Source organism: Martes martes, assembly GCF_963455335.1.
Source record: "Martes martes genome assembly, chromosome: 10".
Classification (NCBI taxonomy): domain Eukaryota; kingdom Metazoa; phylum Chordata; class Mammalia; order Carnivora; family Mustelidae; genus Martes; species Martes martes.
Window position 1 is genome coordinate 60,092,692 of NC_137898.1, and position 15,044 is coordinate 60,107,735.

General features: G+C 42.9%; 1 protein-coding gene across 2 annotated transcripts in view; it reads right to left on the reverse strand.

Moving 5' to 3' along the window:
- Nucleotides 1-2,531: 2,531 nt before the first annotated feature.
- The window catches only part of P4HA3 (prolyl 4-hydroxylase subunit alpha 3), a 37,939-nt gene continuing 25,426 nt past the window's right edge, over nucleotides 2,532-15,044 (reverse strand). The window contains exons 8-13 of one of the 2 annotated variants that reach the window (XM_080816052.1): nucleotides 14,889-14,953; nucleotides 13,207-13,366; nucleotides 8,996-9,058; nucleotides 5,493-5,561; nucleotides 3,974-4,070; nucleotides 2,532-3,160 (exon numbers count right to left, since the gene is read on the reverse strand). In XM_080816052.1, the coding sequence (XP_080672178.1) occupies nucleotides 3,090-3,160; nucleotides 3,974-4,070; nucleotides 5,493-5,561; nucleotides 8,996-9,058; nucleotides 13,207-13,366; nucleotides 14,889-14,953 (525 nt within the window). In that variant the 3' untranslated portion in view covers nucleotides 2,532-3,089. The remainder of the gene's footprint in view (nucleotides 3,161-3,973; nucleotides 4,071-5,492; nucleotides 5,562-8,995; nucleotides 9,059-13,206; nucleotides 13,367-14,888; nucleotides 14,954-15,044) is intronic. The other variant, XM_080816053.1, reaches the window with a different exon arrangement.

The following is a 15,044-nucleotide window of genomic DNA, read 5'->3' on the forward strand; positions in this document are numbered from 1 at the left end:
GCATTGGGCTCTCTGCTCAGCAGGGAGCCTGCTTCCCTTCCTCTCTCTCTGCCTGCCTCTCCGCCTACTTGTGATCTCTGTCAAATAAATAAATAAAATCTTAAAAAAAAAAAAAAAGAAAGAAAGAAAGAAAGAATACTGACAAACTGACCAGAATTAAGGTGGTACTATTCATAGCTCTAGGGACAGGCATTCCCCGTTTGCACAGCCCTGCCCTTCCTCCCAAGCTTCTCCACACCCTCAGCATCTTTAAGACTTGGTCAGTCTCTCCTTCCCATAAAGCCTCTGAGGAGGTTCTCAGTGCTATGTCCCTGTTTCCACCTGTGACTACATTGTCTTATGATGATTTGACGATCTGGGCAGGGTCAGCATCTAATTCTCTCCATCCCTGGTGCCTGCAAGGGCTTGGCACTGAGTCAGCACCTTGGCTATGTGATTTGGATAAACAAATGAGGCTATCCCAAGCCATAGCGATCCCTTTAGCTCTGGACTGCAGCATTCAGTAATTCCTCTCTTACTGCATGCAATTTTTTCACATTGTGCTTAACTTCCATTTAACACTGGATGCATTTGCCTCATCTCCCTACTGACCATCAGCTCCCAGGGACTGCATCCTACACCTCTCAGCACCTCTATAGCAATGCCTCAGCCTAGGCATGCCCCTAGGAAATGCTCAGTAAGCACTTATTGGCGACAGTTCTTGGGCCTCAGTCACCTGGTCAGGATGTGTGATAATGGTCACGTGTCAGACAATGCAGAAGTAGTGGTTCAAAGCACAAGGATCGGACAGAGCCAGACTGTGGGACTTGAGCAAGTTACTTAACTGCTCCTCTGCCTCCATATCTGTAAAATGGGCATAATACTGTATCAACCTCATAGGGTTGGGATGAACATTAAATCATTGATACATATAAGCCCTTAGAACAGTGCCCCTAGAATGGTAAACTTCCCAAGTTTACTGTTGCTGCTATTAGCTGAGATCGACCCTAGAGTTTGGAGAAGGCCCAGCTCTGATGTCTGCAGCAGTAAAGAAGGGGAGCTGTGTTGCTCACAGACAGTAGCTTTTTGTTCCAGACCCAGTCCTCTGGAGCCTCAGTATGTGACTGAGGGTAGGAGACCATGCCACTCTGGCACATTCATTATTTTGGGCTGTAGGCACTTGAAAAACAGCAAATGCAGGGAGTGGCTTTCTCTGAACTCCCCTTATCTGCCTAAAGACAGATCCTCCAAAAGGAAGCCAGTTGTCATAAATCTCCTCCCTGGAGATTTGTGGATTTCTGCAACTGAGAAAGATTGACTCTTATCACAGAAGAGACTCAAAGTAGACACCACACCTAGACAGACTTCATCACAAACTATCATATTTCTCACCTATGTTCATAAACTTGTTTTTCTCTTGTTAATCTTTTATTACAGAGGCCTCAGCTAAGAATACAGAAGGGTAGAGGTAAAATTCCCTCCCCTGCATGATAAAACTGAGTCATTTAGTGAGAGGATTTCCAGAATCTTAACACACTCAGCAGAAATACTGAAGAAGTGACCAGGTGCTCGTTGAGGCCCTGGAGGAAGCTGGATATCGGCACATCAGAACCCTTTCCTTAGGGGCCACAAGCTCTGGGAGGCAGAAATCCTGAAATGCATGGTACAGGGACAGGGCAGAGGCAACACAGCATCCAACCACCCAGTCCTTTAACTGTGTGCCTTCCTTGTGAGCAAGACACATACTCCCGCCCCTGTTGGGGAATCTGAGCTAAGTTGCCTGGAATGTGCTCAAGTGCACAAGTGCTCAAACATTACAGTCACTTATCAATACAGTCTTAGCTCATGCGAGTCCTGCCAGGAAATGCTTCTCCTCATTAGACTCTACCTATAAAAATTCTACCAGTCCTCCAAAGTGTAGCTCAAAAGATGCCTTTTTATTCATTTATCCAAAAATATTTGCTGAATGCCTACTTATTTGAACCAGACCTCCTTCTGGGGATACCAAGAGGAAGAAGGAGTGCAGAATCTAGTGCAGGCAGCCAGGCAAAGAAACAAATACTGAAATTCAGTGCAATGGAGGCTATTATAAAAGCATGGACAAAGTATAGTGGGTTCTTAAGGCACTCACCCTGCAGGGAAGACAACTGTCCACAAATGACTAGAGTGATTTCAACTTGAGAAATGTGTAATGAAGAAAATAAAATCAGGTAACATGAAAGAAAATGGCTGGCGGATCGGATGATCAGGGAAGAGAGGTCTGAAGCGACATTAAGCCCAGAGTGGGATAATGAGAAGAGCTTGGGCATGGGGGGATTATAAGGGAGCAGCAAATGCAAAGACCTGAAAGGCGGGAATGATGCTGATGGCGATGAGCACAGTGGTTGTAGGAATAGAAAGAATGTCATGTGTCTGGAATATAATGAGAGGGGAATGGTGAGAGGTGAGCCAAGTTGAAATTATAGCATAAATAAAAAAAAATACATTTTCATATATATATATATATATATATATATATATATTACTCAATGTTATCATCTAAGAATATTCTTGGTTGTGAAAAATGATTTGTAAATGTTTTTAATGGCTGTATTTAAAAATCATCATATAAAAAAAGAAGAAAGTTTCATTCTGCTTGAAAAAAAAAATCCTATGAGGTACACTCTTACAGAGACAGTCCCGGATCAGTCTTCAAGAGAAGTCAGTGAGGAGAAGAGCAGAAAGCCATGGGAGTTAGGCTAGCCCCCTCCTGCAGGTGTCCTCATTGCCACTTCTGGGCTGCTGTGATCAAGGCTCAAAGTGGCAAAAACTCCATTGATCAAACCCCAGGGACTGTTGCTATATTCCGTTTCCATCTTAGAGTGTCTGAGCCCCCCAAACTTCTCCCTCTGGCCTCAACCCCTTCTTTGTATTGCCCATCTACTCTGATGGTTTGAGAAGAACTCTCAGATATTCCCTGGTACAGACCACCTCCTTTTGTAAGAAACAAGCAATGCTGATAAGGTCCTCCTCTAGAAGGTAGCTCTCCTTTCTCCTCTCCTAGGCTTGCCTTTGGCTTCCGGCGTTTCTGGAAAGTCACAGGACTCCACCAGCTTCTCTCTGCCAACATTTTAGTCTTTAGGGCTTGAGCTGCAGGGTCTGCGGAATTCCTGTCCATACTCATGTATCCACTTGTTGGCCACTGGGAGAGAATGGGGAAGAAGAAGAGAACAGGCTCAACAGAGCAGACAACAAGCAGCAATTCTCACTCACAGGGTCACGAAAGGGTCACTTACATTCTGCACCCTGGGCAACTCACTTGCCTCACACTAGTCCCAGCCCTGCAACAGTTTACAAGATGGTGCTTCTAGCAAAGAGAAATAGCAAAGGGGACACTGTCCCCTAGAAAAAATCTCTGACAGGTCCTGTCTCCTACAGACTAATTTTCAAAACTTGGGTACTAAGGTCACTCACTCTTCATTCTACATATGTAGCTCCTAAAAGTCTACCCTCCCCCTGGTGCAATGAAAAAAAAGCAGTGGCTTCTCTTGGCAATGTCCATCTCAGCATGAGAGTCTGTGATCAACTTCTTTTTCTGTCTTAAGAACTAAGTGCTTTTGGACACATATATGACATAAATACATCTGCTGGTTATTTATCTATTTCTCTTCTTTGTTTGACCATCTCCTCATGGGGAGGCACTAAATGGGACACATAGTGGCTTGATGGTTTTCTCCCTGGGTTAGAGGGCTGGAGCGCAGGACCATTTTCCTCCTCAGCTGTGCTCAGAAATCAAGGCCTATCTGATCAGGTCAATAAACTTTCACTGACATCTGCTCTGTGAGAGCTTCCCATTCTGTGGGGGGCAACTTAAGCCAAATTTGATCATCTCAATATTAAGTACCATGTAATGAAGCTTCTGGAATGACAGGGCTATGCTATTTTCCATTCGTCTGCTATTTGACTTTACTCTGAACTCCTCCCCCATTCTTGTGCCCAGAAAGGCAGGCCTTACCCCACTTATCTCCCACCAGGACAGGACAACCAGCATGAAGTGTGTCACCATCCCCTTCACCACTCCTATGTAGATTCCACCAAAACAGTGCTGCATTCTGAAAACAGAAGAGCCCACGCCAGAGAGGGTCAGCCCAGAATTTTAATTCTTCAGAAGTACATGACTATGACTAAGGACAAATGCATGCATATCATTAAACGAGAAAGCTATCCATGCAGATTGGGGGCAAAGCATGCATAACATGGCACAAAATGGCATAAGTTGCTATTCTCCCATGAATGCGTCATTTATTGAGGGCCTACTCTGCTCCAGGCCCTAAGGATACAAAGACAAATCATATCCACTTCTGTTCTCAGGAGCCCACAGTCTTCTAGGAAGACAGACATAAAGACAAAGCAGGACAGGACAGTGTGGCAAGTGGTAGGAGAAAGGTGAACATATGATGTCATTGGATCCCAGAGGAGAGGCCCTCAGCAAAAACCGCAAAGTGGAATAAACTATTCCTTATACAATTAAGAACTTAATTCAGATGCTTAAGCATCCTCAGGCACTTACTAATAATACCCCCAGGAAGCAGGCTTTATCATACTCCCCACTTTACCAGCAAGGAAGTTGAGGCTTCGGGGCTTTAAGAAATGCAGCTAAGAAGGCAGAAAGTCAAAACTCATACCCAGGTGTTTTGACAGATCCTGTATGTCCTTTTTCCCCCTATGCACAGCTTCCCCGCCCCCCCCCCCCCCGCCACAATTGCTACAGACTTAGTTTAACCTTGGCCATTAGAAGCAGTCAAAGCCCAAGGTAAGGAAGAGCCTTCCAGGAGGCACTGACAGCTTCTGCATTCCCAAGTCTAGAAAAGACAGCAATCCCCTGAGAATTCCTAGATCCCTGCATTTACTTAGGCAATGTTTATGATGTGCCCCACCCTGTGCTAAGTGCTTCATAGGCACAGTTTCATTTCTATATCTTCATTTCATTCCTGAATTAGGTAAAGGCTTTGAGAGAGCTTGATGGGTCTCAAACTGGGGGGAAATGAAACCTCTTTATCACACAGCCCTCCTCTGTGCCTCACATGATCTCACAGCTCTTACTGCAATATGTTGTTACTGCCTGTTAACTTCTCTGTGAGCCCCTGGAGGACAAGGACCATGAGTTTTCCTCTCCCTCAGTGTTTTCAGACCTCAGTGTTTACTGAATGAATGCCTGAGGGGACAAGTTGTTCTAGAGGATCCAAGGGTCACTAAGAGAGTTCTTACCTTTGAGGAGTTCTATCGTAATAGAGAAGGCAGACATGTAATCATCTCCTTGTAATATAAATAGTGATAAAATTTTAAAAATAGAAGCACAAGTAAAGTGTGGTCATCTAAACTGGGGAATTATCTTTGATTTTGAGAATCAGGTGGAAAATATCTTTGTATCCTTCCTCCCAGGAAGAAGCTTGCAAGCACAAACAGCACGGAAGCTCAGGTGTTAGTTCTGCACTCTTACTACCACCATATGCAGGGACCAGACCCCCACTCACCTTGACCACAGGCACACTAAAGTTGGCATAGATGAAGGCAGTGGCTCCTCCTGCTTCCACGGAGCTCAGCTACAATGCCAAAGAGCCAGCACTGAAATAGCCCCTGACTATCCAACCCTGCCCTACTTGACATCTGATCTCATTTCTGCATAGAATCCTACCTGTGTTCCCCTATCTAGTTCCGGGAGAAATAGTTGTTGAAAGATGATCACTCAACTTAGGAATTAAGGGAGCCTACTCCATGGCATCAGTGTTTGCCTGTAGGGCCACAAGAGGACAGCCTTTAGGAACTCCCCCTTTCTTTATCCTTCTATCTAATATCTTTATTGAGGGCTACAGTAGGTCAATTTGAAGTTTGAGGCCCTCAGGAAGAAATCCAGTTTATATCACAACCCAAGACACACACACCCCCCTCAAGTAGAAGTTTCATAAGACATTCTTACTGCACGAGATACCCTTTGTTATTTTCCATATTATTTTATTCTAATTCAGATTTCTTAAATGCAGGCTACATCCACTAAATTAATTTCACAGCCCACTAATGGATCATGTCTGTGGCTTACAGAGCACTGTTTATATTACAATTAGTTTTCAAAGCTGACCTTGTAGGAACCACGGATTGTAGCTTTGGCATGTTTCCCAGACCAGTTGTCCCACTCTAGGTAACCTCAGCTAAGGAGTTTTACCACTGGTACATTCTAGAATTATAGATATGTTCTCTCAATATGAAGGTTTTTTCTGATTTTCAAAGAAATATATAAAAAATAAAAATATGGGAAAATACAAATATTGCTCATCATATTGAGAAAAAAGGCATTGTTGTAATTTACATACTAATAACGGGCATTTATTCAGCACTGCCTATATGCTAGACATTCTACTAAGTCCTTAGAGGTATACTATCTTACTTATTCATCACAACAATCCTTTAAGTTAGAATCGTCACTGTTACAATTCACATTTTACAGAGAGGAAACTGAGTCTTAGAAAGATTAAGTACTTAACAAAAGGTCACATCACTCTTCTGTGACTGAGCCCGATTTGAACTGAGCCAATGCAACTAGAGTCCCTGGTCACAATCTTTATGCTGTACCCTTGAACATTCAGGTTATTTCCAAATGTTTGCTATTATAAGTAACTCTTAGCGAGTAAAATCTTTTTTTCTTCTCCATTTTACACTGTTCTCATAAGAGAGTCCAGATCATCAGTATTACTGAGTCAAGAGTGTATGCATACATTGAATACTTTTGATACATAATGCTAAATTATTTTCTCACCAGCAGTGCAGCATGACAGAGCCAGTCTTATCTCACCCTGTCTATCAGAACGTTTGTGGATCCCACCACATTCACGTGGTAGGAGTTAGGAGGTTGGCACTTGGTAGAGGAAGCTGAACTGACATGGTGATTCGGAACCTGGAAGTGGCAGTGGTGATTTTTTGCATTTCATGGCTTCCCCTGTAGCCCCTTGGGAAGGTTGATGAGAGCAACAGTTTGCTCCTTGTGTTCAGGTAACTAATGGGACGATTCCATTCTAACCACTGTTGTCAGCAACTATGGGTGTAAGCAAGATACACAGGGGGAGCCTGCACTTTCCTGCATTCCTTTACCTGCAGTTTTGCAGTGTGGCAGGAAGGAATGACTTATCAAACAAATTAAAAAGAGAATCGGATCTGTGTGCTATGAAGCCCCTGAGCAGGATTGTGAGATCAGTGGAGTGGAAGTAAACCTTTCACTCTTTTGTACTGGCACTGATCTTATCTCCAATTTGAACAAAAAATTACTAACTTGATTTCAGCTCAGTCCTCTCCCCATCTTATAGATTATTTTCTCCCTACAGTATTACTCTTAGATTCTCCAAAAACCTTAATGTTTGCTGTTAGAAATGTTTGTAACGGTCTTTACCTCAACCTGAAGATGAAAGAACTGGGATAAACTAGCACTTTCTAGGCCTCACAATGCCAATGGCCCTTTAAGGCGTCCTATACCTGCTGGTGGGATGCAATGATCAAAACCTAGTGGATAAAACTTTACAGGGTGATGTCCCTTTACATTATCTCATCAGATTCTCATGACAACCCAATGAGGAGGTGCAGGACAAGAAAACAAGCTCAAAGAATTGAAGTGTTTTGTGCTGGAGCCACATATTAAGTGGCAGAACCAGAATTAGGCCAACTAACCCTAAGTATATTCCATTCCACTATCACAAATGCTTGTACTCAAATGTACATGCACACATGTGGGTATACTCACCTCCGTCCACGTACACACACTTGCATTTTGCCATTTAAAATTGCAGGGCTCTTGCATCCATGTTACCCTTACCATAGTAACTGGGCCTTGGTAACCAGGGAGGTAGGAGATATTAGGGAGGTAAAGAAAAGAAAGATACTGGCCCCTAGATGTCCTTTTCTTTGCTTGATACCAATATTCTTCACTGCCTGTGACTTCCCATGCTGTCTTGAGTCATCAGACAGAGATGCAACCAGCTGCTGATACAGGACATGCCCCCTGCCTGGAGAGCTGAGGTCCCTCTATGCCTGATCAGAACACCCAGAATGACCACCTGAGGCCAGATACCACTGGAAGTGGCAGCCTTCTGGTTCTGCAGGAAGTATAAAACCGAGTCACGGGAAGAACTACAATGGAATCACCAGCATTACAGGCCATAAAGCATGGCCTCTGGTTGCCCTTTCTTGGCTGCACTGTGGAGACAACACAGCACTGAGGAAGGAAGGAATGCTATTGCCATACTGAGAAAAGAGGGTGGGGGTGTGCTATTCTAATAAGCCTGAAAGCAGGACTTCATCTTTGGGTGTTACGTAGAGCCCGTCTATTAACATGTTTATCCCTTCAGTTAACAGTCACACATTCACCTCTTATAATTTAAGTGACAGACAACTGAAATTATGACTGCCCCATAAAAAATGAAGTAAACCTATGTGATCTGCAAGGAAGTGGGTAGGTGAGATAATAGCAACTAGGTTCAATTCCTAGAATCAGGTCAGAAATTAGGAGAGGAGGCCAGTTTATTTGTTAAGGGGGTATAATGCAAATTTTATGGGGAGATAGGAGAGAGAATTTTCACTACACTAAGACAGCAACACTTACTGAATTTCTCCGTAGATATCCCTGTTTTCCCTCCTGTAATCTTAGCTCTCTCCTTTGTGCGACCTCAAAGAGAGAGAGACTCACATCCCCTTCCTGTGTTGGTCAGGCCCTAGGATCTCCAGGCCTCAGTGTAACCCTACTTCCCATTCTAATCACTGCCTATGACAAGGTCATATTTAAGTCTATGCACTGTAAGCTCTTTGAGAGCAGGAACTCTGACTTCTATTTATCTCCAAAGTGCCTAATAAAAATGCTGTATGAAAGTCACAAAAGTCTCAGAGATTTTTTTGCTGTATCAGGTAAAATCAGTGTCTGCTATTGCTTTGAAAACCGTAAAATAAAAGCAGTATAGTCATTAAATAAGAAGCCCTAGTTATCCAAAGCAAGACTCACATAGATCATAAATGTTGCAACTCGGTTCCCAGACTTCATTCTGTACAGGGGGCTGGTTGGTGACTGAGACAAAAGTAGAACATATCATTATTTTATGCAGATGGCACCACAGTGACAGTCAGGATTCCAACATAATACAGGGAGAAAAATGGGGAGGTCACAGATGGGAGATAGCCTTGAGCCATACCCTTGCTGGCAGGTGTTCACTTACCTTTTATTCTTTTACTAATTTATTAGATACTCATTTAAGTGAATTGCATACAGTTGATCCTTGAATAATACGGGTTTAAACTGTGCAGGTCCACTTGTATGCAGGTTTTTTTTCCAATGAGTACTGTAAATGTGTTCTCCTTATGATTTTCTTAGTAACATTTTCTTTTATCTAGCTTACCTTATTGTAAGATTACCATATACTAAACATATACAAAATGTGTTAATCAACACATGTTTATGTTATTGATAAGGCTTTTAGTCAACAGTAGGCTATGAGTAGTTAAATTTTGGGGAGTCAAAAGTTACATATAAATTCTTGACTGTGCAAGGGGTTGGCCCATGTTGTTCAAGGGTCAACTATACCAATTAAACAGAATTGTTTGTCAAGGGCGCCTGGGTGGTTCACAGGGTTAAGCCTCTGCCTTCGGCTCAGGTCATGATCTCAGGGTCCTGGGATGGACCCCCACGTCGGGCTCTCTGCTCGGCGGGGAGTCTGCTTCCCCCTCGCTCTCTGCCTGCCTGCTTGTGATCTCTCACTCTCTCTCTGTCAAATAAATAAATAAAATCTTTAGGAAAAAAAAAAGAATTGTTTGTCAGTTGTGAAAGTACTATATAAGATTAACTTCATGTTCAGTGAAATAAAGGAATTAGTAGATACAGTATTACAGATAATTATTCTATAGGAACATTAAGTTGTAAGACTGGAGTTCCCAATTATTTGCTAAAGAGACACACTCTTCTGTCATAGAACAGTTTAACTGAGATATAACTTACATATAAAATTCACCCACTATAAGAGTATTTTTTAGCGAGCTTTAGTAAATTTCAATAGTTGTGCAGCCCTCCCACAATCCAATTTTAGAACACTTGCCTCAGCTTAAAAAGTTCCCACATGTCAGTTTGTAGTCAGTCCTCATCCTACCCTCAACCCCACGCAATCACTGATGTCCTTTCTGTGTCTTGCCTTTTCTAGAAATTTTATATAAACAGAATCATAAAATATGTAGCCTTTTTTTGTTTGGCTTCTTTCCCTTAGCATAGAGTTTTTGTGGTTCATCTGTATTGTTGGATGTATCAACAGTAGTTCATTCCTTTTTATTGCTGAGTAGTATTCCATTCTGTAGATATAGAAAAATTTGTTTATCCATTCATCTGTTGATGAGCATTTGGGTTGTTTATAATTCTTAACTATTACCAATAAATCTGTTATAAACATTCTTGTACAAGTGTTTGTATGGACATATATTTCCTTTTCTCTCTTTTAAAAAAAATTTTTTTTTTTTAAATTTGACAGGCAGAGATCACAAGCAGGCAGAGAGGCAGGCAGAGAGAGAGGAGGAAGCAGACTCCATGCTGAGCAGAGAGCCCGATGCGGGGCTTGATCCCAGGACCCTGGGATCATGACCTGAGCCGAAGGCAGAGGCATTAACCCACTGAGCCACCCAGGCACCCCTCTCTCTCTCTCTCTTTTTTTTTTTTAATAAAGAGTTTATTTATTTATTTGACAGACAAAGATCACAAGTAGGCAGAGAGGCAGGCAGAGAGTGAGACGGAAGCAGGCTACCCACTGAGCAGAGAGCCTGATGCGGGGCTCGATCCCAGCACCCTGAGATCATGACCAGAGCCAAGGGCAGAGGCTTAACCCACTGAGCCACCCAGGCGCCTCTATTTCCTTTTCCTTTGGGTAAAATACTTAGGAGTGGAATGACTGCATTATATGTAGGTGTATGTTAACTTTTTAAGAAACTGCCAAACTGGGGCACCTGGGTGACTCAGTTGCTTACATGTCTACCTTCAGCTCAGGTCGTGATCCCAGGTCCTGAGATGGAGCCCTGTTTTGTCAGGCTCCCTGCTCAGCAGGGAGTCTGCTTCTCCCTCTCCTTCTGGCCCTCCATCCTGCTCATGGTCTCTATCTCTCAAATAAATAAAATCTTAAAAAAAAAAAAAACCTGTCAAACTATTTTTCAGAGTGCCTGTACCATTTCACATTCCCATCAGCAATGTATGATGTATGATGTATCAGCAATGTATGAAAGTTCAAGTTCCTCCACATCTCCACCAACACTTGATATGATCTTTATTTTAGCCACTGTAATAGAAATGTGGTGCTAGCTCATTGTGGTTTTAATTTCTATCTCCCTAATGACATTGAGCATATTTTCACATACTTATTAGGCATTCATTTATCTTATTTCATTATTCCAAATATTAACTCAAATAATCCCATTTTTAAAAATTGAGTCATGGGATGCCTAGCTGGCTCAGCTGATAAAGCACATAACTCTTGATCTCAGGTTTGTGAGTTCAAGCCCCACGTTGGTTGTAGAGCCCAGATAAATAGATAGATAGATTATGTAGATACATAAAAATTGAGTTGTCTTTTTTAAAAGATTTTATTTATTTATTTGAAGGAGAGAGAGACAGGGACAGAGTATGGGGTTAGGGCAGACACCCTGCTGAGCATGGAGCCTGACAAAGCAGAGCTCCATCCCAGGACCCTGAGATCATGACCTGAGCCAAAGGCAGACACTTAACCCACTGAGCCACCCAGGTACCCCTGAATTGTCTTATTATTGAATTATAAGTTCTTTATATATTTTGGATACAAGTCCCTTATCAGATACAGGATTTGTAAATGTTTTCTTCTAGTTAGTGGCTTCTCTTTTCATTTCTTAATGGTGTTTTTGAAAGGCAACTGATTTTAGGGACACCTGGGTGACTCAGTTGGTTAGTGGCTGCCTTCTGCTCAGGTCATGATCCCAGGGTTCTGGGATCAAGTCCTGCATCAGACTCCTTGCTCAGCTTCTCCCTCTGCCTGCTGCTCCCCATGCTTCTGTTCTCTCTCTCTCTCTCTCTGAAAAATAAATAAATAAAATCCTTTTTTTTTTAAAGATTTTATTTATTTATTTGACACAGAGAGAGAGAGATAGAGAGTGAGAGAGGGAACACAAGCAGGGGGAGTGGGAGAGGGAGAAGCAGGCTTCCCGCCAAGCAGGGACCCTGATATGGGGCTCGATCCCAGGACCCTGGGATCATGACCTGAGCCGAAGGCAGATGCTTAACGACTGAGGCCCCCAGGCGTCCCAAATAAATAAAATCTTTTAAAAAAGAAAAGAAAATGATTTTAATTTTGATGAGGTCCAATTTATCACTTTTTATTTTTCTTTTATGGATCATGCTTTGTTAACTTTTGCATATGGTATGAGGTAAGGGTCTAAAGTTGTTGTTATTGTTGTTATTTTGCAAGTAGATATCCAATTGTCCCAGCACCATTTGTTGAAAAGGTTATCTTTTCCTCACTGAATTTCCTCGGCACCTTTGTCAAAAATCAATTGACCATAAATGTGTGAGTTTATTTCTGGACTTTGTTCTGTTCCACTGACCTGTGTATCTATCCTTATAGCAATACCACATGGCCCTGATTACTGTAGATCTATATTACATTTTGAAATCAAGTAGCGTGTGTCCTCCAACTTTGTTGTTTTTCAAAATTTTGGCTGTCCTGGGTCCTTTGCATTTCCATATACATTTTAGGATCAGCTTATTAATTTCTATAAAAATAAGCCTCCGATAATTTTGATAAAGTTTGGGTTGAATCTACAGATGAATTTTGGGGAGATCTTTAAATCCTCAAAAATTATTGGCTAAGCACACATCAGCAAAGATGGGCAGTTGAGATGATGAGAAAAAGAAAGTGACTGGAAGAAGGACAATCTTCACTGGGAAGTCCCTGGGTGAAGTGAGACAGAAGACTCAATGACAGGCCACATTCTTCTTCCCACTAGCAAATTTTAGAAAGGGGGGCTGGTGGCCCAAAAGGAAATGAGTCAGCAGCAATCAGCTTGAAACCAAGGTTTTCAGACCTTCCTGGAACAAGAGCCTTTGTTCTAAGATTTCACTTGCTATTCCCTGAGAGCATTATAAGGGCTCTGCCTTAGAGAAATAAATAATACCCTGGTTCCCGACCACAGGAGATTGATCACTGACCCCATAGTTACCGTAGCATGGTCAAAGTGAGGTTCATAGTGACCGCCAATTCCGTAATTCACCACCTGGAGATACTCTGCATAGGGAGGCTGGACATCAAGTCCCGTGAGGGCACCAATGCGATGGTCAAGGGTCACCAGCAGGGGGTCAACAGTGTCCTTCAGCCAGGCACTAAAACACACCACGGGTTGTAGCATCAATGATTTGATGCCAGAAATGACTGTGTCTGTGAATGAATGAGTTGTATCAACTGTTGGAAAGAAGGATGGAAGGAAGGAAGGAAGGAAGGAAGGCAGGCTGAAGAAACAGCATAAGCACAGACATGGAGGTATAACAATATTCAGTCTGTACGAGTGTGGGAGCATTTTGTCTATGAAAGAAGTAATAGGAGACAAGGCTGGAAAAGTACGTTCAGGACATAATGTAAAAAGCTGAGGATGCTGTGGTCCTAAAACTGGTCTTTGTGGGTGGTAAATAGTACGTGAAGGTTCATGGGCAGGAAAGTGATTTGGTGACAAGTTCACTGGTGACCTCTGAAGGACCAGTTCCAGTGAAGTTGTGAAGACAGAACCAAAATTCAAAGGGATACAGAGTGATGGCAGGGAAAAAAGAGGAGGCAGTGGGGGTCTCAGGTTCTTCACCTGAAAAGTAAAGAGAATACCACCTACTCCCTTAAAAGCAATGAATCTAGGGGCACCTGGGTGGCTCAGTGGGTTAAAGCCTCTGCCTTCGGCTCAGGTCATGATCCCAGGGTCTTGGGATCGAGCCCCACATCGGGCTCTCTGCTGAGCGGAGAGCCTGCTTCCCTTCCTCTCTCTCTGCCCGCCCCTCTGCTTAATTGTGATCTCTTTCTGTCAAATATATAAATAAATAATCTTTAAAAAGAAAAAAAAGGCAATGAATCTAAGCAGAAGGTCAGATTTTCTCTGGACCTTCCTATAACTCCTAGTATACAAGGTCACTAAATATACCAGACCAAAGAAGTTTAAGGTTAAGCCAAATGATTCTGAATCAAAGCTTTCATTATTTACCTCACTTTTAGAAAATGAAACTATCCACTCATCCTCAGGTCTGGCTTCTCCCCAAAGACGCTGTTGTCACTGTCTCCCATGGCTCTGACGGGGACTCATCCTCTTACTAATCCTAAGTCCTGTCTTTACAATACAAATCAAGGACTGTAGGGGGGTGGGGGCAGGAGCTGAGCAGAGAGAATAAAGCTGGGCTCTCACAGCTGAATCTGCCTCTAGAAGCCATCAGGTCCAGAGATTCCAGCCCCCCTTCTTGTCTGAATGTTGGCAAGTCATGCTTTGAATATGAGTCAGGAGGCAGGAATGGAACCTTATAAAGTCAAATTCCAAATGGGAATAGAACTGAATTCTCTGGAAAAGCAATCCTGGTGAGAAGAACATCTACACACCTAATTCTGGATCCCAGCATAGAAGCTTTGTCAAGTCTTTCCCTAAGGGCCTCCTCGTTAAGTCCTCAGACCCTATAACAACCTGTGAAACAGCCTTGGGTGAGGTGAGTGGAAATTTCTTCCTCTCAACAAGAATGTGCAGACAGAAACATGAACTATGGGTTCTCTAGCAGCATCTCTGGATGGCTGTTGCTGACCTTCAGTCAGCTGTGCCACAGGCCCAAGGGCAGGCAGCAAGAATGACCAGAGTCCCTGTCAGGGAAGGACCCCTCTTACCTTTTGCTGATGCGGTACTCCACTGGCAACTGCTTTTCCCCTGACGCCACCACAGATCTCTGTAGCTGAAGCCGAGGCCGTAAGAGAAAGTACAAGTTATGATGTGAAGGGAAGGGCTCCATTATTTCTACAGACATGCCCCTCTCTTCAAAGTAA